This window comes from Eretmochelys imbricata, chromosome 2 (genome assembly GCF_965152235.1).
Source record: "Eretmochelys imbricata isolate rEreImb1 chromosome 2, rEreImb1.hap1, whole genome shotgun sequence".
Classification (NCBI taxonomy): domain Eukaryota; kingdom Metazoa; phylum Chordata; order Testudines; family Cheloniidae; genus Eretmochelys; species Eretmochelys imbricata.
Genome location: NC_135573.1, coordinates 45,407,260 through 45,433,756, shown reverse-complemented (window position 1 = coordinate 45,433,756; position 26,497 = coordinate 45,407,260). Strand labels below are relative to the sequence as shown.

Below are 26,497 nucleotides of genomic sequence, written 5' to 3'. Positions count from 1 at the left end.
ATAGAAGGGGGGAAATTACAGAGAAGAGAATCATAAACTTACCTAAGAGTAGACCAAATTTCCAAAAAGAGAAGAAAATGTTATATTTAATATGAATAGTCTTTCCCTTTCAGATGGCTATTTACAAGGTTAAAAGCAAACCTACTTATCAAGTATATTGAATACAAGAGAACAGCTGCAGAATGTAAGTGCTTCTGTTCATCTCTTTCTATAGCTTTGAAACTGAAAACTCTCAGAAGAAGAACTGAAGACTGGCACTGAACAGGATAATTCTGCAGTGATAATTTGTTAAGAAGAAACTTTGGGGGAGATAAAGCATGGCAGGGGCAAAAAGGAGAAAGAAAAGTGTAGTGTGGAGGAAGATCCATGCTCTTCGCTATGAAGATATCAAACTGTGGTGTGTAAGAAGGCTGCCTATTTTGAAGTGGGCACCCAGTTACAATTTGAAGGAAAACTTGATTCCTGATACAGTCTCTGGGATGATGCTGGCAATTCAACAGGTACCTCAAGGTACAGTAATACATCTGATTTTTGACATTTTAAGTAGCTTTAGTCAGACCATTGTCACTTTTCAGTAGAGTTTTTATTTCTTGCTTCTTAGTGTTACAATGAAGCATGGGTTAAAAAAAAAACTACAAAAAAGAATTGTACATTTGAATTAGACCCAATCTAATGGGATGTGTAGGAGAGAGTTTTTTACATCCCTCACTTTTTATATATCGTAAACGAACATCTTTTCTTGTTTTTGACCAAGGTCTGTGAACAGGGGATTAATGTTACTATGTACCTATCACTTTGACAGTAACACAAGACATATTGCAGCGTATGAGAGAGCAGTGACACAAGGATGAATGCCGGTGTTATGCAATGTATACCAGTGTAACTGGCCATCACTTCCCATTTTCAAATCAGGAGCAAACAAAGAGCTACAAAATAACTTTGTGTCTTGAAATGTTGTTTTGTTTTAGAAGTAAGCATCAGTATTACACAATTACCTGTAGGAGCCTTGAGAACTGCAATAAACAAGTCACAAAACATTGCATATATAAAAAAGGCTCTCTGCCAAAGATATTATCTGCAGACAGGATCCTGTATTCATGGAGAGCTTGTGATTTCAGTGTGTATGTTGGTCTAATGAGATGTACTGTATCACATTACCTATTGCATCTCCCTTTCCAGCACTAATATAAACTAAGGGTGGAGCTGTAGTCTATTTTGGTAGCCATAGGTAAGTAATGCCAATCTGGATTTATCTGGTGATTTTACAGGTGAAAAGTACAAACTAATGAATGATTCCAGAGAAATAAAGTCTTCTATCTATCTAACATCATTGTGCCCGGCCTTAGGCAACACTTTATACCTATCTCTGGTAAATGCCATGTTATTTTCTTGCCTGCCCAAAATGGACTCTCTAGCTACTTTTCTGATGCACAGTATAGATGTTATTTCTTTACAATGTCGCAGAATTGCTAGCCTTAGCTATCATTCATGCTGCTCAATTATAAGCCCTTCTTTAATTGAATTATTCTGTAGCTGGAACCAACCGGTTTGTATAAGTATTTGTGCTTTTAGGGTAATTAGGAACATCTGCATTGGCATGATTTAACTTTAAGAACCTTAATACTGTAAAAGAACAGGAGTACTTGTACTATAAGTATCTAATTTCACTGGTATAGTCTTATACAATTGTAATGAAAATGCTGCTAATAACAATATGTTAAACTCCAAAAAAAAAAAAAAAAATCAAATTAGGGACAATTATACATTACTAGTAGTTTTATCCAGCATTATCTTAATTGAATCTGGTTCCCAAATATGATTTAACTTACAAAAGTAAAATTTTAAAAAGCTCAGGTGATGCTGGAAAAATGCTGCATTTCCAGATTATTCCATCTTGATTGTTATGTAATCTAGAAAGAATGTGATACAACTTTAAATTAATCCTGTTGCTTAAAACCAACAAACAAAAAACCTCAAACTTCATCCTCCCCCTACAAAACAAAACAACTCACAAATAAAATTTGAGAATAAATTGTCTTTCTTTTTTGACATCAAAGGTGTCCATTTTGCTTGAAACTATTTTGAGTGTGTGTGTGTGAGGGGGAGAGAGAGAGAGAGAAATATATTTTCAGACTTTTTGCACCCAGTCTTCTCATAGCATTGCATCTCTTGTCTGGTACTGGGGCTATACTTTAACATTAATCAGAGATTAGGAATAGACAGAAAAAAAGAACCAATCCAGTTTCCTGTATAGCATGAAGAAGAAGAAAGTACAAATCTTGTAAGCCTTATGTGCATGGGGTTCTTTTCTTATAATACAAGAACAAAGAGTTATTTGGTGAAAATGAAAGCAGCAAATTTAAAATGCTTAAAAGCAATTAAATTTATAAACAACTGATAATTGACAGATGGAACTCACTGCCACAAGATATTGAGGCTAAAAGCCTAGTGTGATTCAAAAAAGGATGAGCTATTTATATGGATATTGAGATTATCCTGCAGTTATTTTAGATGGGATAAAATATTTTTAAGGGTTAGATGCCCTCAAGTTTCAGGGCATAAATCAACCACTAGCTTGACAGTTGTCCACGATGGGAATTTTTGTGCCTTTCTTCTAAATCATTGGATGTGGCCTTGTTCAGAGACAAGATACTAGACTAGAGGGAGGACTGTTCTTATCCGGTATGACTGTTCCTGAGTTCCTATGTCTGAACAAAATGTCAGGCAACATGGCCATTATCTCTTTGTTAGGGGTAGGAGAATAAGAAGAAAGGAAGCCATTGTCCTTGCATCATGTTCCACAGCTCAAACCACAAAGATAATGCTCAGAGTTAAGGCTATGATTTAGTCATGGGTATTTATTGTATAAGTCATGAACAGGGCAGTAAACAAAAATTCATGGCCCTGTCACCTGTCCATGACTTATACTATTAATACCCCTGACTAAATCTCGGGGGGGGGGGGGAGTACCGTGGGGAACTGCTGGGGCGGTGTGCGGCACTGCTGAGGGGTGGAGACTGGGGGGCTGCTGCTGGGGGGGGGGGCCCCCGGGGCCGGCAGCACTAGCTGCCGGGGGCTGCTGAGCAGTGGCAGCTCTGGCCGCCCAGGAACTGCTGCCCAGGGCCACCTGAGCAGAGGCAGTGTGGCTGGCCCCGGAGCTGCTCCAGCAGCAGCTGGTGCAGCTGGCTGCAGGGCTGCCCAAGCGGCTGGCTGCAGAGCTGCTCCAGCAAAGGCAGGTGTGGTTGTCCCTGGGGTCATCTGAGCAGCGGGCCCCGGAGCCAGCTGCTTGGGCAGACCTGGGATCATCCACCACTGGCAGCTGCAGAAGTCCGTGACAGACACGGAGCCCTACTCGTAGTGAGTTATTCTTCCTACAGTATTTTGAAACCATTTGGATAGAGTTGCAATTCAATAGCAATTTTTGCTATTGCTATCTGCTTTATATAAAAGTATAAACTTAGGAGCAAGGAAAGAGAGAGAACAACAATTAACAGGTGCAGATAATGTGTGTGCTTTGATAGCGGCCATTGTAGAGACAGTAAAATGTCCATCTCTGTGCATTTAATAGAGGACCAGAAGCAAAAAGACATCCCCCCCTGCCAAAAACAAACAAACAAACCAAGAACAAAAAACCCAACTGACCCTTCAATCCACACAGCAATCATCTTTCATGTCCTCTGTATATTTGATGCTTTTTACTTTAGGTAGGATTTTAAGAGCTACAATCTAAATTTCAAACTACCCAGTGATTTTCGAGTGTCTCATTTTTGGGTGCCCAAATGAACCAGCTTATAGGTGACTGATATTCAGAGGGCAGGTACCCTGCATACTTCCCAAAGATCAGGCTGCGTTAAGGTGTGTGAAGCTGGGCACTTGAAAGTGAGGCACCAGGACTCATAGATCACTTTGGAAAACTGTAGGCCTAAAATTTTCTCATAGACCATACCGATTGCACTGTGTGTGTTTGTGTTTATATAGGGAGTTGTAGGGGGTAACATCCAGAACTTAGAAAGAAATTACTTAGAGAAAGTTTTTTCCACTTAATTTTGGTTTGGTTTACATTTTCGTGCTTTGTGGAAGAGGTGAGTTTTAGGAGCAACTTAAATTCAGTGGGAGATGGCTTGGCAAATTGGGATAAGGAGAGTGTTTTATACATAGGGGTGGCATCAAAAAAGGCACTAATAAGGCGTCAGAACTCATATCACTGACTTTACATTGTCTGCTCTCTGGCTTCCTCTGGGTGGATGGGATTCATCAAAGGCAGAGCCAGAGCATAATATGTTCTGGCAGTTCTGGCCCAGTGGAATAGTTCCTAAGAGATTGTTCCAGATAGTGTAAGTTCATATAGCCCTGAGGTGGCTTAGAGCCACCTTTGCCTCCCTGCTGCATCTCAGCACAAGTGAGGGTGGAGTTCAAAGTATCTTAAAATTAACCCCCCAAAATCAAGCTTGTTGTGTGCCCTCACAAACAGCTGTTGAAGTGAACTCAGCAATAGGTCACTATAAATCCCCCTGCTCAACCCTCACTGTGAAAGAGCTGCAACATTTTGAGCTAGCTGTGGCCTTTTTGTTAAGTCACAGTAGAGAACATTGCAAAGTTCTGTCTTCAGTGTCACAAGACGTGGAGCATGAAATCAGTTTGTGAAAGATGTGGCTGGAGTCCCGGGATGATGCTGAAGATGATTTAGGCTAGTTTTGATGCTTGATTTTTCTGAAGTCTGCTTCTGCTTGAGAAATGTACCCAGAATGTAGACCACACCAGCAGGTGAACACTTCTTATTAAAAGTTTGGAGGCCTAGAGAAAGGCCTCTCTTCTCTTATATCCTGTATTCTTGGTCTTGCTTAGGTTCAGATTCATTCTTAGATTTTCCTGATAGAAGTGCTGTCATAAATATAAAGGGAAGGGTAAACACCTTTAAATCCCTCCTGGCCAGAGGAAAAACCCTTTCACCTGTAAAGGGTTAAGAAGCTAGGATAACCTCGCTGGCACCTGACCAAAATGACCAATGAGGAGACAAGATACTTTAAAAGCTGGAAGGGGGGAGAAAAAAAGTTTCTCTCTGTCTGTGTGTTGCCTTTGCCAGGACCAGAGCAGGAATGCAGGTCAGAACTCCTGTAAAGGGTTAATAAGCAATCTAGTTAGATATGCATTAGATTCTGTTTTGTTTAAATGGCTGATAAAATAAGTTGTGCTGAATGGAATGTATATTCCTGTTTTTGTGTCTTTTTGTAACTTAAGGTTTTGCCTAGAGGGATTCTCTATGTTTTGAATCTGATTACCCTGTAAGGTATTTACCATCCTGATTTTACAGAGGTGATTCTTTTACTTTTTCTTCAATTAAAATTCTTCTTTTAAGAACCTGATTGCTTTTTCTTTGTTCTTAAGATCCAAGGGTTTGGGTCTGTGTTCACCTATGCAAATTGGTGAGGATTTTTATCCAGCCTTCCCCAGGAAAGGGGGTGTAGGGTTTGGGAGGATTTTTGGGGGGAAAGACGATTCCAAGCGGGCTCTTTCCCTGTTATATATTTGTTAGACGCTTGGTGGTGGCATCAATAAAGTCCAGGGGCAACAGGTAAAATAGTTTGTACCTTGGGGAAGTTTTAACCTAAGCTGGTAAAAATAAGCTTAGGGGGTTTTTCATGCAGGTCCCCACATCTGTACCCTAGAGTTCAGAGTGGGGAAGGAACCTAGACAAGTGTGAAAACAACAAATATCACCCTTGTTGTCAAAGGAGATTAAGACATATGATTGGATGTCTAATGGTGTTATCTCATCCGTACTCTCTCTCAAAGATCTCCAACAGGCAACATATAGTACTGAAAATCATCATACTCAAGACCTATCCTTAAGGGAATATGTAATCTCTGCAAAGAATTTATCATCTAAGCTTGTTGCTTCAAGTAATGATGGAATCAGTTCAGAACATTTCCAGTCATGCTCTACCAATCTTCCAGCCGATGAAACAAAATCCATATGATCAGCAACTTCAAATGCCACTGTTAGGCCCAATACTGCCAGCAAGGACAGGTATCCTGTGGCTATTGTGGCATACATATTGATCATTAGTGGCTGAGGAGGGCCAACTCAGCATATGTAATTTCCTAAAGACAGAGAGATTTTTATCCTATAGATCAGTGCTAGCCACAGGACAGACTCGGCGATCACTACCACCTTCCCCAGTACTGTGGCCCAAACTGTCAGATCTTAATTCACCACTTGCAGAGAGGTTGAGTGAGAATTTTTAAGAACATAGGCTTCACCTCCACTTTTTTCAGAGCATGGAATCATCTCTGTCTTATTCTGCTATCTCCACGATGGTTCAAAAAAGAGATATAATTGCTTTTAAAATAAACTGTCAAGAAAGGATCTGAATCCCAGGCTGTGGGATGAAGCCCATCACCTTAGCTCTAAGTCTGAATTGGCCTGAAATTCTCTCAGAAAGCCAAGGAACTTGAGACTTCATGATCTGGAAATAGGTCCTTAATTTGGCAATGTTTCTCAAAAATCTGGTACTCAAAATCTAGACAATAGATCATACTTCTCTACCAATGTCATATCCACTGATTGCTGACAATCCAGGTGGCTAAAACTGTCAAGAAAACTAAGGAGGGATGACAGATTATTCTTTGTGAATGTTTATTATAACCTATTAGTCAGCCTTTTATTATCTATCCCCTTTTGTACCCCCACCCACCACACACTGCGAGCCTGTTACAGCTCTCACCTATAAAGCTCGCCTTTTTAACTAAGGTAATGCTTGCTGTTTCTGACAGTTTGTACCCTCATGTTCATCCTTTTCACAAGATTGTGCCAAATTGTGTATGAAGTATACCTTGTGAGGTATCATTTGAAAACTCATAATCTGTTTAACATTTTTGTACTAGAAAAACGTGTGCCCACATTGTATGTAAAGTTATAATATTCTACTGTATGACTTTACTGAGACATGCTCCAAGTTTCGAAAGGCAGGCACAGACCAGTTCCTCAGAGACAAAAGGCAAACTGATGCCTCAGCCAGCTGTCAATAAAATCAAATGGACTATCAGCTGGTTAAGCGGCCATTCTTTGGAAGGAAGAAGAGTATGAGCAAGAAATTTACATTTTGGCAATGCAACAGCTGGAGTTTCCTGTATAAACAGACTGGCTGTCACGTGAACTGCAGCTGGAGGTGATTCGCAAAGCAGAGGAAAAGATATAAAAATGAGGAACAGAGGCCCCAAATCACCTCTCTTCGCTCATCTCTATTCATTTGAAAGACAAAGGACGTACCATTGAACTGGGCAAGTGGTCCTGGCTGAAGGAATCTAGCCAGACTTCTGTGAGCAGGTGGTGAGAAAAATCTTTTTGCTCTAAGTTCACTTAGCTTGCTAAGTTAAGTATTAGTTTGCATTTTGTCTTTTATTTTTTGTAACCAGTTCTGACTTGTGCTTCGTTACTTGTAATCACTTAAAATCTACCTTTCTGTAGTTATTACATTTGTTTTATTGTTTTATCTAAAGCAGTGTGTGTTTGGATTGAAGTGCTTGGAAACCTCCATTTAAGATAACAGCGTTTGTGCATATCATTTTCTATTAATGAAATGATGGACTTTCTATGAGGTTGTTTTGTCCAAAAGGAAAAAGCTGGGCAGTAGAAAACGCAAATTTCTGGGGACAAGTCTGGCACTGGGAATTTGATGGTGTCACTCTGTAATATAATTCATAAGTGGCTGGCTAGAAGCACTCATATAATTAAGTTTGGAATGATTTTCCATGCTAGAGGTTGTTTGTGAACAAGCCAGGAGTAGTTGTTCTTACTGTGAAGCAGTGTAAAAGCACTCCAGGTTGGAGAATTGAGGGGACACAGCTGTTCAGCAGTTCAGATTGTACCCTGGGGAATGTGACAGTGTTGAAGATTATATAAATGGGATGCCACTTAATAAGTTAATTTTGAAGAGATAGTGAGAAATATGCTCTATGAGCAAATTTGTCCTGCACATGATGCATCAGTCATCAGCAGCACCCTAATTCCTTATCCTCTTATTAAATTCAGAAGAGAGGATCAAAGTCATGGTTCTTACTTGGCCTTCTGGTGCTACCCCTGCCACACACACAAAAAATTAATAATAAACTTGGGAAGGGTGAGACTGGACTCTCATTAATTGAAATGGCTAGTTTTTTATTTTCTACTTCACTTGGGTATATTGGATTACCTCATTAAACATGGTGGTTGTGAGCCTAGCTCCAGTATTCGTTATCTCAAAACCACATAGGTTAAGCAACAATTCCTAGTATGTCTAAATTCAGAAGTTTAAGGTTTAGCAAATGGCTCCTAATATGTATGGCTTACAATAGCATTTTGAATGAGCTCCTGCTTTTGGTAAAGGTCTGATCTAATATAGGCCTGACGTCTTCCCATTTGCATTCTGATCTTAGATTATGATATGTAGAGGGACCAAATGAGACAATAGAGTCAAATCTTGGATGACATGTAGTCATGCAGCTGAGTTCATCCCCTTCTCCCTCCCCCAAACAAATTAGATCCTGAAGGTATGCCTATGCACTGCAATAAAAAAAAACCCTGTGGCTCCGTACTCACAGTACTGGTTAGTTGGCTCATGTTGTGGGGCAAAACACTGCAATGTAGATGTTTGGGCTTGGGCTGGAGTCTGGGCTCTGAGACCCACCCTTCTTGTTGGGTTTTAGACTGTGGGCTCCAGCCTGAGCCTGAAAGTCTACACTGCAGTTTTAAGCATCAAAACCTGAACCCCACGAGCCCAAGTCAGCTGACTTGGGTTAGCTGCAACTGTGCCCTGGGTCTTTTATTGCAGTGTAGAGGTACCTAAATATCTCTCTTGAGGTTCTGATAACAGCAATCTCCTGCTGGCACCCCTTATAACTTGAGGCACTTCTGATTGAGCATGCACATGTCAGACTCCTCCTTCCTGCTGCCTACTTAATAATACTTTGCACTTTCCATCTGTGGATGTTGAAGCTCTTTACAAGCATTCGGTCTAACAATAGAATGGCAAGGTGGTAAAGTATTATCCACACTTTACAGTTGGGAAACCTGAAACATAGAAAGGTAAAGTGACTTGCATGAGGGTACACAGGTGGTTTTGCAGCAAAACCAAGAATAGAATCTATAGCCTGCCATTCCTAAGAGTTAGCCACATGACTATCCTTCCCCGTCAATACCCTTCCCTACAATAATTGGCAAATTTAGTGATATTTATGACTGTCAAAGAGGGAAAATTACCTCAGAAGATGAATAGAAAACCAGTGGTATTTTACCTCTGGCTTCAGACTTTGTCTTGCCAAGATCATGACATTTCGTGGGATTCATAAAAAATATCACTTGTTTTGAGAATGGATCTATCCACATGGTACACTGTTTATATGCATAAGCACTAAGAAGATGGGGAAATCACTTGTATGGCAGCATGTAGGTACAATATTTGGAGGATATTCGTTTACAAATAAATCAAAATTTGGTACTAGGAGAACATTTCCTGTTATGGTGACAGCATAAGGATAGATTTCCATGTGGAATTTACATGCAGCATCATATAGTTGTTGATTCTTCTGTGACCTTCTGTGGCCATGGACGGTTGCAGATCAGCTTCTTGTGCCCAGTTAAAGCATTCATTATACACTTGTTGACTCTTCTGTGACCTTCTGTGGGCATGGAAGGTTGCAGATCAGCTGCTTGTGCTCAGTTAAAGCATTCATACCAAACTGAAAAAGGCTCCTGACACATAAGTTATCTTCCCTCTTATATGTGTGCCTGCTGAGATGAGCAAAAAATGTAACTGAAGTCTGTTCCTGGTTCATTTTGTTAATTTTTTTAATTAAAGTAAATTTAGTCTAGAGCTGGATTTACTGCTGAACAAATGAAATCACACACACTGACTGGAGACTCTGCCGTTAAAAAGGAGCTATACCTGGTTTCATGCATTCCTGAACTCATGCTCCAGGTTTTGGAGGCATGGTGCCAGCATTAGTTTTTTTTCAGACCACTGATGTAGGACCCCCAGCAGTGTTGTTTCAAAGGGTGATCTGTTGCCTAGGTTTTGCAGGCTCTTTCCTTAAGAGTTGACATAAATGTACGCAGAATGATTCACTTGAGTTAATCAGGTAAAATCATTGTGTTCCAGCATGTAAGAATGGGGTGAGGGGAAGAGGCAGTATGTGCAGATGAAGATGAATACGCTTCCTTGGAAGCAGAGCTAAAGAAGCCTCCTAGAGAAGAGTGTTGTAGCAGCCATGTAATTTACAGCCCAAGTGAGTATATTCCTTATGGAAGAAAAACTCTCAGTTCTTACAAAGAGTAATGATCTGAGCCCAGAGTTATGAACGGTAGCACGTTAATATATATCTATCTATTACAGAGATTCACATTCATACAGATTCTCAGTGCATGCCCAGGGATGTAAAGTTCCGAGTTCTAGTGAACTAACAAAGTATTCAAAGGCTTCATGTCAGTGGTTGCTTTTGGCATTCAGGCGCCGTCTTGTGGTGACATCGGGTGACATGGCAACTTTGCTTCAGTTTCCTTCCTTCTTTGATGGGCTTGTTGCTGGCTAGTCAGTTTTGGCTCTTTGTTACGACCACAGCCCTTCAGCTGAGTCATTGGTAGTCTTCTCCCCTCTCAGTGTGCTAAAGAGTACAGTATGTCAGGAGACCAATTGCCCTAGATAAAGGTCTTAGAGTCCCTGGCCTCTTTGAGTGTGGCTCACTTGTTCAAGGTTTAACAAAAAAAAAAACCCTGCTGGGTTTGAAAGGGAAACCCAGGTCCACCAACTCCTCTGGATTCAAGGCTAGGGACTCTGTATGAAGTGGTTGGTACCAATTTCTCCCATCCTCTTCCTGTTTTCCTGTCTTGCTTGCTACCATGCCTGTCTTACAGGCTGTTCTTCAGAGTCTCATCCTGCGGCCCTCTTCTCCTGGAAGTCCAACTTCCTGGATGGCTTCTCACCAATCTGCAGCTGAACACTCCCGCTCTCAGAAGCTCTTCAGCCTTTCTGGCAGCCATACCCTGCCCTTTGCCCTGCAGCCTTTTTATCTCCACAGCTGTTATGAGGCCACCAAACAGCCCAGCTTGAGAAGGCAGTCAATTTCCCTGTGAATGCTTTTATGGCTGTGACTGGGTGGGGTCTATACGCCCCAGGACCTCCTGCATGCATGACTCTGACTTCTTCAACTTTGACTGTGGGTAACATTGTTAAAAATGTGCACGTCCAGAGTGCCTCACATACCAGATATGTCATTCTGAAGCATTGCTCTTCCAACAGAACATCAGGGTGTGGTGGTTCAAGTGATGTGGCTGGTTCATGGAGCAACACTGGAGGTGCATCCAAGGAATACCACCATGTTCAGCAACAGTGAAAAAGTTAATAATCAAGCTGATTGGAAAATTCCATCAAAAATGAAACTGACAAAAAATTGAAATAATTTTTTCAATCTTCCCCCTTCTTCCCCCCGCCCTCCTGTTTTTTGATCAGTTCCATACCAAAAACAAAGGGGGAGGTAATTTTAGATGAAATGGACCATGAGACATAAAGACTTGTGTTATTGCAAGAAGGACACAAATGGGAGAACACACACCAACTACTACAGTGGAGCCTCTTTTACCTTTTTGCTGCTTTTCCTAGTGAAAAGGGCACTCCCTGAAATTCTTGTTTCACTTGATATTGTTTTTTCAGATATCAGTTACAGGGGCACTCAGATAGTTTGGTGTAAAATGTAGGAGTGGGATGAAACAGAAACTTACAAAATCTAATATGAATAGAAATGTTTTCTATTTTTTATTTCAATGAAAATCATTGTATGTTGGGATTCAAACATTTTCATTTACTGTTTGGAACTCAAACATTAATGTAGGATTATGGTGAGATAGGAGAATAAGGAAATGAAACTGGCTCAACATAAACTTTAAACAAATCCAGCTAACTTTCACTGTCAACAACAAGCACGGCAAAATGCAAAAGCCAAATATCAGTCATCACTGATTCTGATCAATCCATAAATTACATTTTAAATTATTTGTTTTAAACATCTAAGGTGATATGCATTGATAACTAAACGTTTTTTAAAAAAAATCTGATTTTTAAATGGATATTGTTCGTTTACATTTTGGTTTGGTTTCTGTTCCATTTTATAAATTTTAATCAACTTACATTCACCGCCTTGGAGATATATGACAAACAAAGTAGGTCTTGTGACTTAGTTACAATAGAAAATATTACCATTGTTGTCATAACAAGCCATGGTCACGTATTATAGAAGCAGAGTCAACAGTTAACTGTGTCATCATCAAGACAAAAATCTACATTTTTGCTTTCAAGTCACAGGCTTGTATGCTCAGTAATATAAAGGAGCAGCTCTGCTGATGAACAAGACAAATGTTGATGGAAAAATGAAGACAAAGTAGAAAACTAGTGCAGATTCTAAATTGCTCCCCAACTTGGCCCAGATCCGCCCAAGCCTAATGATCTTCCCAGGATACTGCAAAAACCATTGACTTGGTAGGGTTCATTTTGGGAAGGATGAAGGTATGATTTGGGTTTGGGAGGATTTTCTGGAGTTTTTCCATTTTTATTTGGACCATCCGTGGTAAGTTGTTACGTAAAGTTGCTCGCTGGGAGAGTTAATTAATTTGTATGTTCGTCATAATGCTGCTGGGTGGATCTTGTAACTCTAATTAGTAACAGTGTGCTCAGAGCTTTTCTATATATTATTTTTAATGTTAAATCTAAATAAATGATTTTATGGCTTCATACTCTTAATTTACATTAGAAAGCTAGGTCCAAAATGTAATGATAATCCTTTGTTTCCAGCCTTGCTACAAGAGGAAGGGGTTTTTTTTAAGTTAAGAGGCTTGTATTTGGGGTGAAATTCACCTCAGTGCAGAAGAGCCACACTAACCCCTATTCTTCTCTTCAGCTCTGTTTTAAGGGCTTAAGTACAGTTTAAGAGACGTAGAGAGCTTTGTATTTGTCTTCTGCACTGGGGTAAATTTCATCGTAATGATGAAATGTTATAGAATCATAGAATATCAGAGTTGGAAGGGACCTCTGGAGGTCATCTAGTCCAACCCCCTACCCAGAGCAGGACCAATTCCCAACTAAATCATCCCAGCTAGGGCTATGTCAAGCCTGACCTTAAAAACTTCTAAGGAAGGGGATTCCACCACCTCCCTAGGTAATGCATTCCAGTGTTTCACCACCCTCCTAGTGAAAAAGTTTTTCCTAATATCCAACCTAAATCTCCCCCACTGCAACTTGAGACCATTACTCCTTGTCCTGTCATCTGCTATCACTGAGAATAGTCTAGATCCATCCTCTTTGGATCCACCTTTCAGGTAGTTAAAAGCAGCTATCAAATCCCCCCTCATTCTTCTCTTCCATAGACTAAACAATCCCAGTTCCCTCAGCCTCTCCTCATAAGTCATGTGTTCCAGACCCCTAATCATCTTTGTTGCCCTTTGCTGGACTCTCTCCAATTTTTCCACATCCTTCTTGTAGTGTGGGGCCCAAAACTAGACACAGTACTCCAGATGAGGCCTCATCAATGTCGAATAGAGGGGAACGATCATGTCCCTCGATCTGCTGGCAATGCCCCTACTTATACACCCCAAAATGCCATTGGCCTTCTTGGCAACAAGGGCACACTGTTGACTCATATCCAGCTTCTCGTCCACTGTCACCCCTAGGTCCTTCTCTGCAGAACTGCTGCCTAGCTATTTGGTCCCTAGTCTGTAGCAGTGCATGGGATTCTTCCGTCCTAAGTGCAGGACTCTACACTTGTCCTTGTTGAACCTCTTCAGATTTCTTTTGGCCCAATCCTCTAATTTGTCTAGGTCCCTCTGGATCCTATCCCTACCCTCCAACGTATCTACCACTCCTCCCAGTTTAGTGTCATCCGCAAACTTACTGAGGTTGCAATCCACACCACCAGATCATTAATGAAGATATTGAACAAAACCGGCCCCAGGACTGACCCTTGGGGCACTACGCTAGATACCGGCTGCCAACTAGACATGGAGACATTGATCGCTACCTGTTGAGTCCGACAATCTAGCCAACTTTCTACCCACCTTGTAGTGCATCCATCCAGGCCATAATTCTTTAACTTGCTGACAAGAATACTGTGGGAGACCGTGTCAAAAGCTTTGCTAAAGTCAAGGAATAACACGTCCACTGCTTTCCCTTCATCCACAGAACCAGTTATCTCATCATAGAAGGCAATTAAATTAGTCAGGCATGACTTGACCTTGGTGAATCCATGCTGACTGTTCCTGATCACTTTCCTCTTCTCTAAGTGCTTCAGAATTGATTCCTTGAGGACCTGCTTCATGATTTTTCTGGGGACTGAGGTGAAGCTGACTGGCCTGTAGTTCCCAGGATCCTCCTTCTTCCCTTTTTTAAAGATTGGCACTACATTAGCCTTTTTCCAGTCTTCCGGGACTTCCCCTGATCGCCATGAGTTTTCAAAGATAATGGCCAATGGCTCCGCAATCACATCCGCCAATTCCTTTAGCATTCTCGGATGCAACGCATCCGGCCCCATGGACTTGTGCACGTCCAGCGTTTCTAAATAGTCCCGAACCACTTCTTTCTTCACAAAGGGGCTGACCACCTCCTCTCCATGCTGTGCTGCCCAGTGCAGCAGTGTGGGAGCTGACCTTGTCTGTGAAGACCGAGGCAAAAAAAGCATTGAGTACATTAGCTTTTTCCACATCCTCTGTCACTAGGTTGCTTCCCTCATTCAGTAAGGGGCCCACACTTTCCTTGGCTTTCTTCTTGTTGCCAACATACCTGAAGAAACCCTTCTTGTTACTCTTAACATCTCTCGCTAGCTGCAACTCCAGGTGTGATTTGGCCTTCCTGATTTCACTCCTACATGCCAGAGCAATATTTTTATACTCATCCCTGCTCATTTGTCCAATCTTCCACTTCTTGTAAGCCTCTTTTTTGTGTTTAAGATCAGCAAGGATTTCACTGTTAAGCCAAGCTGGTCGCCTGCCATTTTTACTATTCTTTCTACACATCGGGATGGTTTGTCCCTGTAACCACAATAAGGATTCTTTAAAATACAGCCAGCTCTCCTGGACTCCTTTCCCCCTCATGTTATTCTCCCAGGGGATCCTGCCCATCAGTTCCCAGAGGGAGTCAAAGTCTGCTTTTCTGAAGTCCAGGGTCTGTATTCTGCTGCTTTCCTTTCTTCCTTGTGTCAGAATCATAGGGTTAGAAGGGACAGAAAGGGTCATCTAGTAGAACCCCCTGCCAAGGTGCAGGATTTGTTGTAGTTAAACCATCCAGTATCAATGGCTATGCAGCCTCCTTTTGAAAACCTCCAGTGAAGGAGCTTCCACAACCTCCCTATGCAGTCTACCTTTGTCCTACTCTCCTTATAGTTAGGAAGTTTTTCCTGGGATTTGATCTAAATCTGCTATGCTGTAGTTTGAACCTACTGCCTCTAGTCCTGCCTGCTGTGGCAAGAGAGAATAACATTTCTTCATCTTTTCTATGGCAGCCTGTCAAGTATTTGAAAACCACTGTCATGTCCCTCCTTAATCTCCTCTTTTCCAAACTATGTTTGTTTTTGCATTGTATTAGAGAGATTAGTATTTCACGCTGGGGGCCCATTTTCAAATGTGGACACTTAAAGTATGTCATTTTGTTGGTCAAATCTGTACTTAGGCATTTCACGTGTCTAAGGGCCAAATTCTGTCCTTGGATATGTGTGTGAAACTCAGGAGGAGTTGTATGTTACCATACTGAAGGGCAAATTTATCAGTGCTTATTTGAGTGTCCCAGATATGGGGTGTGGACATCTCATTAGGGCATCCAGATTTGAACAATGGAAAGATCTTTGAAATCAACAAGCACAATCTTCATGCTCATCAGGTTCCCACCAAGGAAGTTCTTTGAGTGTATAGGACTTCAGGCAAGATTTATTTAATTTTGCATTGAGAATAGTGGATTGTGAGATATTTGCAAAAGTCACAAGATTCATTGTAGACCTGAGATACTGTCTTCTTGTTTTCCTTGTTCTAGGATAATATTTTTATCTCATATACCATGATGCCAAAAAGATATGGTGTAGCCTTTCCATCTGGATAGCCATGTTTTCAGATGCATATATCCAGATCTGGGAAATTAACTGTAATTCTGACTAATCTGACCCTAATTTGCATCTTTGGTGACCCTGCATTACTGTCATACTTGTAGTTTGGAACTGGCACATTCAATAGTAATTCTCAAGCCAGGTTAAGATACAGGACTTAGCAGCTTTTCTTGTTTGCACCCAGGTTCATTATTCTATAGCTATCTGCGTTTGTTATCTCCCTGCAGTGGTGCCACACGTCGCCAGCTTGGCCAGTGTAGCATACCATGTGATGTGTCACGAAGCCCAGTGATAGCCAGAGAGCTCCATTTTAAAAGAAACCCTGGCACATAATGTTATCTTCTGATAATGAGTTAACTAAAGCATGCCACCACAGTATTTACATATTGTATCTGAACCTATTGTTCATTCCTTGTTTGCAGTTCTTTACATTGGAATAGCCATTCTTTCTTGAAAGCCTTACTTTCACCGCCGTGGGGTTCTCCTTCCTTAAAAATAAGGAGGAGCTGGAGTCTCCATTCTTAATGACTTTTCAGTGTGAAGAAGTGCAATACAGTAGTACTATTACCATCTGTTTCCTGCCTTTTGACTACTTTTTGAACTTTTATAATACCTTACATCTGAAGATTTCATGCTTAAGAGGGTCTTATTAAGCTTTATGACACCCTTCTGATGATACCCATTGCACAGATGGATAAACTGAAACGTGCAGTTTGTCTGAAACCATAAAAATCAGTGGCATAACCAGGAATAGAATCTAGGATTTCTGAGTCCTGGTGACCTGTCCTAACCACTAGACAGCACTGTCTCATTGTTTTCTAGGTAACATAGAAGGAATGAGAAACTACTTTTGGAATGAGAAACTACTTTTGAGAAAACTAAATGGACATAACAAGACGGAGTTTACAAATAAAACACAAAGGGCTGAATTATACCTACATTGTGCCCCTGCATATAGGGGTGTGAAAAGCACTGCCCAGCAGTAGCAGCTCCCTGAGACAGGCAGAATTCCTCCAGGGATGCTGGGGATGTGTGGGTCAAAGTGGCCCCTGCTATAGCATTTCCAGGGTTCAGGGTGGACTCTGTTTGTGTGGGCCAGCTCTGTTGAGCAGTGAGGAGGGGATGGGTTATGGCTCTTGTTTTTCCTGAATGCTAAGCACCTAAGGGTATGTCTACACTACAAAATTAGGTCGATTTTATAGAAGTCGATTTTTAGAAATTGATTTTATACAGTTGATTGTGTATGTCCCCACGAAGCGCATTAAGTCTGTGGAGTATGTCCTCAATACCATGGCTAGCATCAACTTACAGAGCGGTGCGCTGCGGGTAGCTATCCCACAGTTCCCACAGTCTCCGCTGCCCATTGGAATTCTGGGTTAAGCTCTCAGTGCCTGATGGGGCAAAAACATTGTTGAGGGTGGTTTTGGGTACCTGTCATGAGTCGACCCTCCCTCCCTCCGTCCGTGAAAGCAATGGCAGACAATTGTTTTGCTCCTTTTTTCCTGGGTTACCCGTGCAGCAAGAATGGAGCCCACTCAGCTCACCACTGCTGTAGTGAGCATTATAAACACCTCGCACATTATCGTGGAATATGTGCAGAACCAGGCTAAAAGACGCCAGCACGAGGACAATTGTGATGAGGACATGGACACAGGTGTTCTTGAAAGCATGGACTGTGGCAACGGGGCCATCATGGTGGCAGTGGGGCTGGTTCATATATTGGAACACCGATTCTGGGCCCGGAAAACAAGCACAGACTGGTGGTACCACATAGTGTTGCAGGTATGGGATGATTCACAGTGCCTGCAAAACTTTTGCATGCGTAAAGCCACTTTCCTTGAACTTCGTGAGTTGCTTTCCCCTGCCCTGAAGCACAAGAATACCAAGATGAGAGGGGCCCTGACAGTTGAGAAGCGAGTGGCAAAAGCCCTGTGGAAGCTTGCAATGCCTGACTGCTAATGGTCAGTTGGGAATCAACTTGGAGTGGGCAAATCTTCTGGGGGGACTTCTATGATCCAAGTAGCCAATGCAATCACTGACGTTCTGCCATCAAGGGTAGTGACTCTGGGAAATGTGGATGGCTTTGCTGCAATGGGGTTCCCTAACTGTGGTGGGATGATAGATGGAACACATATCCCTATCTTGACACCGGACCACCTTTCCGACCAGTACGTAAACCGCAAGGGGTACTTCTAAATGGTGCTGCAAGCACTGGTGGCTCACAAGGGACGTTTCACCTACATCAACATGGGATGGCCGGGAAAGGTGCATGACGTTCACATCTTTAGGAACGCCGGGCTGTTCTAGCAGTTGCAAGAAGGAACTTACTTCCCAGACCAAAAAATTACTGTTGGGGATGTTGAAATGCCAATAGTTATCTTTGGGGACCCAGCCTACCCCTTGCTCCCATGGCTCATGAAGCCGTACACAGGCAGCCTGGACAGTAGTAAGGAGCAGTTCAACTATAGGCTGAGGAAGTGCAGAATGGTGGTAGAATGTGCCTTTGGACGTCTAAAAGCTCGCTGGCGCTGTTTGCTGACTAGGTTAGACCTCAGTGCAACCAACATTCCTATTGTTACTGCTGCTTGCTGTATGCTTCATCTATGAGAGTAAGGGGGAGAAGTTTATGGTGGGGTGGGAGGTTGAGGCAGATCGCCTGGTGGTCGATTTTTGAGCAGCCAGACACCAGGTTGATTAGAAGAGCACAGCTAGGCGCGCTGTTCATCAGAAAGGTTTTGAAAACCAGTTTCATGACTGGCCAGGCTATGGTGTGACAGTTGTGTGTGTTTCTCGTTGCTGCAAACCCACCCCCTTTGTTGATTTTAATTCCCTGTAAGCCAACCACCCTCCCCCCTTCGATCACAGCTGGCAAAGGAAATAAAGTAACTATTGTTTTGAAACCATGCATTCTTTCTTTATTAATTAAAAAAATGTGAGATAACTGACAAGGTAGTCCGGGTGGGGTGGGGTGTGGAAGGAGGGAAGGACAAGGTCACATTGCTTATTGTAGCCACACTACAAATCAAAACTGTTTGAATGACAGCCTTCTCTTGCTTGGGCTGTTTTCTGGAGTGGAAAGGCTGGGTGCCCAGAGCCTCCCCCGCCCCCCCACCCCCACATTCTTGGGCATCTGGGTGAGGAGGATATGGAACTTGGGGAGGAGGGCAAGTTATACAATGGATGCAGTGGGGGTTTGTGCTCTTGTTGGCTTTCCTGCAGCTCCAACATATGCTTCATCATGTCTGTTTCTCCCCCATTAGCCTCAGCATCACCTCCTGCCTTTGCTGTTTGCCCTTACTTAATGCTTTCTTGGCCTCTGCTACTGAATGCCTCCGTGCATTAAGCTGTGCCCTGTCAGTGCGGGAGGATTGCATGAGCCTGGAAAACATGTCATCGCGAGTGCATTTTTTTCGCTTTCTAATCTGCGATAACCTCAGGGATGGAGATGATAGGGGGAGCATAGAAACATTTGCACCTGAGGAAGAGAAAAAGGGAGAGTAAAATTTAAGATGATACATTTCTGAGAACAAAAGGGAGACTCTTTCACAGTGAATCAAGCAATTCACAGCAGACAGCACATGTGCTTTAGGTACAAGGTCGCATTTTGCCTTTTATATTGAGTGCCTACCACTGTGGTGACACATCACAACTGGCTGGGCAACAGTATTTGGTTTCCAGGCAGCCATGGTAAGCCTTTTGGTACATGGGGTTGGCTTCATACACCTTCGTAACATGTGGGAATGGTTTCAGACTGCAGCACCATCTTTTCCCATAGCAAGCAATGCCAGTTGTGTTTCACGTTTAAAAGGAGGGGCTACGGTTTTTGGGTGTATGTGCAGCACACACCTCCCCCCACCCCACCATGTGACTATTCTCCGGGATGATCTCTTTTAGCCAAGCACAAACAACCCAGCATGAACGTGGTCCTTTTACTGTTCCCTTACAAAAATTCCCCTATTTCAACCAGTTGACCATGAATGATATCACTCTCCTGAAGCTAACACAGAAAGATAAAGACCGAATGTTGCTTGAATGTGACCAAAACCCAGGACCATTCGCTGCCATGCTTTGTGCTGCAATGATTCCAGACCACTTGCTACTGGCTTGGCATGGTAAAGTATCCTACTGTGGAGGATAAAATAAGGCAGCCCTCCCCAGAAACCTTCTGCAAAGGCTTTCAGAGTACCTCCAGGAGAGCTTGATGGAGATGTCCCTGGAGGATTCCCGCTCCATCCCCAGACACGTTAACAGACTTTTCCAGTAGTTGTACTGGCCGTGAATGCATCCCAATTCTTCAGGGCAAATGAAACGTTAAGCACTTTTGCTTCTAAGCCTTGTACTGTACTTACAAATGTGCATTCACCAGAGCTGCCTTCTCCGGCTTCAGGGTCGGGGATCCCATCATGGGAGGGTATTGGCTCCAGGGTGATGAAAAAGTCCTGGCTGCCGGGGAGAACGGATTCACCGTTTGCCTGCTGCGCATTCTCCTCCTCCTCTTCCTCATCCACAAAATCCTCCTCCCTGTTGCGTGAGACTCCCCCCTTGCAGGTGTCCACGGAGAGTGGTGGGGTAGTGGTAGAGTCCCCCCAGAATGCCATGCAGCTGATCATAGAAGCGACATGTATGGGGCTCTGACCCGGAGCGACCATTTTCCTCCTTTGTCTTTTGGTAGGCTTGCCTGAGCTCCTTAACTTTCACACGCACCGCTGTTGTAACCTCTCTCTTTCCCTGTTCCCTGTTTCCCTGTTGTAACCTCTCTCCACCATGCCCTGTGTGATTTTGGCAAATATATTGGCATTTCTTCTTTTTGATCGGAGTTCGGCCTGCACAGATTCTTCTTCCCATACTGCAATCAGATCCAGTGTCTCCCTTTCGGTCCATGCTGGAGCTGGTTTGCAATTCTGGGGGGACTGCATGGTCACCTGTGCTGCTGAGCTCGCCACGCTCAGAAAATGACATTCAAAATTTCCTGGAGCTTTTCCTGTGTACCTGGCTAGTGCATCGGAGTTCAAAGTGCTGTCCAGAGCGGTCACATTGGAGCACTCTGGGAAGCTCCTGGAGGCCAATACCATCGAATTGCGTCTGCACTACCCCAATTTGACCCAGCAAGGTCGATTTTAGTGCTCCTCCCCTCACCAGGGAGGAGTACAGAAGTCGATTTTAAGAGCCCTTTAGGTCGACAGAACGGGGTTGGTTGTGTAGACGCATTCATTTTAAAATCCACCTATCGCAGCTAAATTGGACCTAACCCCATAGTGTAGACCTGGGCTTGGACTCCTTGTGCCCTGCACACATCTTGTTCATGTGTGCTGGACCAAACACAGTCTGGCCACAGTAGTCACAAGTCTCAGATTCAAACCATTTTTGGAAACTGAAAAACAAAGTAAATGATTGCAGAGGTTTGAGAATCTGGTAAATCTGACATTTATCACTAGATGGTGACAGCTTACTTCTCAATAGCTAAAGCCTCATTTCCCTCATTAGCGCTAAGAGGAAACAAAGTAATACTGTATTTAATCCCATATTGATTGGTAGCTGTGAGTAGCAAATATGTAAACGTCCTACAGCAGGAAGTTTTTTAACTTAGCTTGAGAGTCATTACAGTACACTCCACTAGCCATTGCAATTCCTCAGTTAATCCCTCTTGAACTGAGTGATTAAAATCTATTTATTTAAGCATGTGAACACCTATTGAAGGTAAACTGCACAAATTTTGTTTAATCTTAACACTGGTTAAGATCCCAAATCAGTAAGTGACTGTAAGTGCAGAATAAAAACCAATACAAGGACTACTCCCCATCTGACTTTATACATTAAAATGTATATGTGAAAATTATTATGATTTAAATAGCAGGCCATTTTCTGTACTTCCTCTGCAGGAAGGAACTGATAGTATCACAGACACTGAAAACAATACATGAGAACTAAATTCTATAGAGCAGTGTCGAGGTTACCAAAGTAGCTCAGAGTGTGCACTCCAAGCACTGAAGTGTTACTATTTTGTTTTTAAATGTAAATGTTCTTATTTGTAATTGTTTAGTTTGCACGTGCGTACTGTTTTAACGATATTGGATCTTAAACATACGAAGTTTTGCAGTTCACCTTAGCCAGGATTTATGGATCCATTTCACACACACTGCTTAGAAAATGGACCTCTGATTCTAGCCATTCAGTAAGGGGTCCATTGTCTATTTCCTTGGAGTTTATCTACACATAAAAGTTGTACCACTTTAACTGCAGTGGTTTAGTTTAACCAGTACAACTCCTCTAGAGTGGATGAAGTTATACTGGTATACAAACAGGACAGGGGATAAGCTATACCTGAATAAAGCACCTTTATACCAGCACAACTGCATACGCAGTAGGAGTTGTACTGGTATAACTATCTTGATTAAAAAAAATCACCATCCTAATTGAAATAATTGTGCTGCTAGAACTTTCAAGCGTAGATCAGACTTAAGTAGTCCTCTCCTCCTTCCCCATGCTCCGCTCTTCTTCCTGCCTGCCCCTTTAGACAGGGCAAGCTTTCCTCTTCTTCTGCCTCTTCTGGAGTTTCTGGTGTGTTTCTTTTCACCTTGTGCCTTCTCTTTTCTGTGGACTTTGGCCTGCGAATTCTGTCCCGCTGTCCCCAACACGGACATATGAATTGCCATATGAGATCAGTGACCTATATAGTCCAGTATCCTATCTCTGATAGGGACTAATCCCAGATGCCTTAGAGGAAGGTGCTGGATAAGGACTCAGGAGACATGGATTCCATTCCCAGCAGTGCTGCTGGCCTATTTAGTGACCTTGGGCAAGTCAGGTCCCTTTCTCTGTGCCTCCATTTCCCTATCTGTAAAATGGGGGTAATGATACTGACCTCCTTTGTAAAGTGCTTTGAGATCTATGGATGAAAAGTGCTATATAAGAACTAGGTATTATTAATAGATAATTATGGAGAAATCCACCCACAACAGAAGATTCCTCCAAACCCCATTGCTTAGTGGTTGGTTTATGCCTTAGCTTTTTATAGATGTAATTATCATTGCAGGTAGTTTTAATCCTAGTGTTAAAGCTGTGGACTTTTCCCCCCGACCAAAACCAAATGTAAAGTAATTTGATATCTTGGTGCAATGTATTGTTTACTAATTTCCATTATCCTTCTCTATAGGGCTGGCCTTTGCTGTTCTGTCTTCAGTCCATCCAGTGTTTGGTTTATATGGATCTCTCTTTCCTGTCATCCTTTATGCTATTTTTGGAATGGGACGCCATGTTGCAACAGGTAAGTGTCTGGAAACATTTAGGCTCCCATCGTGCAAGTTGCTGAGTGTGTTCTGTGAAATGAGGCGCTTCCTCAACAACTGGTGTGTTCATTGCAAGTTGAAGGTACTAAGCGTCACAGGATCAGTTATGGGGGAGAGAAAGAGGGAAGTGTCTTAAAACAGATTAACCTGTTCACATTTCTTGTGCCTTTTCTTTACAGCTACATCTTTTTCTGCTTAAGAAAAGTGTTTTTAAGAAAAAAAAGCCTTGTTAAGGTTATACTGGAGCCATTCCTAAGGTTATACTGGAGCCATTCCTACCACTATAATTGAATACTGCATCAATACTTCCTTTATAAATACAGTTTATCAGGGACTTATGCACCCGACTATATAAATTTGCTGGAAGCTAAAACTTTAACAGACAAGAGCTCAGCTAAAGAGAGCCTTTTTAAATATAAACAGGAACAACTAAAAGTTTGACTGTTCCTAAACTATAGAAACACCTCATTATTTCTCATTGCTATAACACAACCCCAGTACTTCTCACCAAAAAATACCCTCTCCCTACTCCATATACTTCAGTAGAATTGGGATTACCCCTGATCAGATGCTTCTGTTGAGCTGAAGGGTGAAGATGCCCCATCACTTCCACTGTAGAAGCTAAGGAACTACTAGGAGTTCCCTAGCTGCCATGCTCGTGATTATGTGGCCTCCTCACCACTGCTTTGAGCAGAGCTACCCACAGTGGCAAGAAGTGTTTCCGAGCTCCTGCTAGATTGACTGCTTTGTTCCCTAAGGAAACCTATTATGAACTGAGAAAGGGAATTGTATTCATCAGGTTGGACCACCAAGAAACTCGTCTGTGGGAATGGTGGCCTCCCAGTAACTCTCGAAGACCAGGGGACGTATAGAGACAGGCACTTGGTTCCAGTAGGCGAGTACAATGAGCTTAAATGCAGGGCCGTAGCCCCTGTCCCCAGTCAACCAAAGATAAAATGTGAAAGGGGTATCCTGCACCTTAGGGGAAGGGGAATGGCTGTGAGAGCCTTTTGAGGGGAGGGAAGATGGTTCTTGGAAATTTGGAACCATGTGCAACCACACACAAACCACATGTGCAACCAATTTGGAACCACATGTGCAACCACACCCTGTAGGGCTCACATAGCCCAACTGCATACATCTCCACTCTGGCTAATATGTTTTCTAAGAAGCAAACACTGTCTTTTGAATAACTAGATGGTTTTGAAATCAATACTGTTAACAGCTCCGTAAGAGCTATGTGGTCTACTGGGAAACCAATGTACATTCCAAAGTATATAGAATTTGTCTCCCAACATATGTATGTTATATTGTCAAACCTCCAGATAATTTACATCAAACAGGACATGAATTCTGTGTCAAGGTCCTTGGGTTTTGTTGCTCTGATGTAGCAAACTAGAAATTCTGCAGAAGCTTATTTTTGAAAAAAAAAGTTGTTTTAATCAATGAACTATTCACATGAATAACATTGTTACAGTATCCCTTGTATTATGCATTCTAATATTAAATTCAATTTGTCTAAAGCTGTCCTCCACACAAAAATTGTCAGGGAGGAAGTCTCTGGGGCCTTTGATACCTGGGGAGGCAGTTTGGGATTGTGGGACAAGCACAGTAGATGGATGCTTCTGCTAAAATGATCAGTATACTCAGTTCACAGGAGAGCAAGAAACATTCTTTTAAATGAAAGCTTAGATTTTGGAGAATAATTCTGTGGCAGGAGCTGGGATAAAGGTAGGTTACTATATAGCCTTATAGTTCCTTTATTTGTCCTTTTCATTAAAAAAGGTAAAAATATGAGGCTATATAAGCAAAATTGTTTCAAAATAGACAATGTTTACAAATTTCTCCACGAGCAGTTGATTTTAAACTAAAGGTCGTCACTAAAGGAAAAAAGTACCTCACTCATCATCTTACATAGCACCCTTAATATCCAGAAAAAATATCTGGTGGTAATAAACTCTTGTTATGTAGCATGAAGGTGGTGAAATGGACAAAGGGCAGGACTTCAGGACTGACACGGTATCCATGGGGTGAAATGGAGCAAATGTCATTCAGCCTAGGATTTGTGGAGTATACTCAAAGCCCTGTATCCTACAATTCTATGGCTTTGGATTTGCTGTAGAATTCACCTTTTGGACTCCAGCCCTTGCTACAGAATTGTGCTTCACAATCTAAGCTGTCATACAGAAATGTTTCTGTCCCTCGTGGTTGTGAAGAAAATATTATAAATATGAACACAATGTATTTTCATGATAACCATTTTAGCAGAAGTATGCTGCTATTGCACATATCCCATCATCCCAAAGGCCCTGATTCAGGAAAGCACGTAAGCATATGCTAAAGATTCATTGTTTAAAGTTAAACATGTGCTTAATTCCGTTCCCAAATAAAGATGCTTTCCTGAATCACGGCTAAACCATGTACTACAGCTCCCCATGTGCCAATGCCCCATATATCCTTTACTCAGAGGTGACAATCTCCTTCCCCTGTAATAACTTCTGTGAAGTCAGTGGAACTCTGTTTAAGTAAAGGATGCAGGATTGGGACCTGTTTTAGCCAGACTTTTTGCATGAAAAATGGAGTTCATCTGTGGCCTGGTCCTGTAAACTTTTGCCTACTTGACTAATTCTTACTCATATATAGTCCCTGGTACCTCACTTAGTCTAGTCTTATGTAAAAGATTATTCATCTGAGCAATAAATTGCTAGAATTGAACCTTTATTCTTGCTGCTTTTTCTCCATTTGAACTCAGGAGCCTAACGTATTTGGGATACCGTAATAGAAATTATGATTTCAGGTGGAACTAATATATGCAAAACATTTTCCAAACAGTATGTTGTTCAAAGCTTTCCATAATGCTTTAATGCCTTTAACATATTGAATTGTTGATTAAAGATTGAATGTGATTAAAGATTTCAAAAGGGCTTCAACCCTGCCTCTGTTTGTCTGTGTGCACATTATTTGCTTGTGCATTTTTTGAGCACCATTATTTTTAGGCACACAGAAGAGAACTTGCACACAAAAAACCATTTGCACTCAGTTTATCCGCTCATATGGCATATTATACATAGAAATTTGCACCCAACAAGTGCAAGTGCTTTA

General features: G+C 42.1%; 1 protein-coding gene across 1 annotated transcript in view; it reads left to right on the top strand.

Annotated features, from left to right (window-relative positions):
- The first annotated feature begins 317 nt into the window (after positions 1-317).
- The window catches only part of SLC26A7 (solute carrier family 26 member 7), a 120,701-nt gene continuing 94,521 nt past the window's right edge, over positions 318-26,497 (top strand). Inside the window, exons 1-2 of the mRNA XM_077808929.1 lie at positions 318-510; positions 23,263-23,373. Of these exons, the coding sequence (XP_077665055.1) occupies positions 318-510; positions 23,263-23,373 (304 nt within the window). The remainder of the gene's footprint in view (positions 511-23,262; positions 23,374-26,497) is intronic.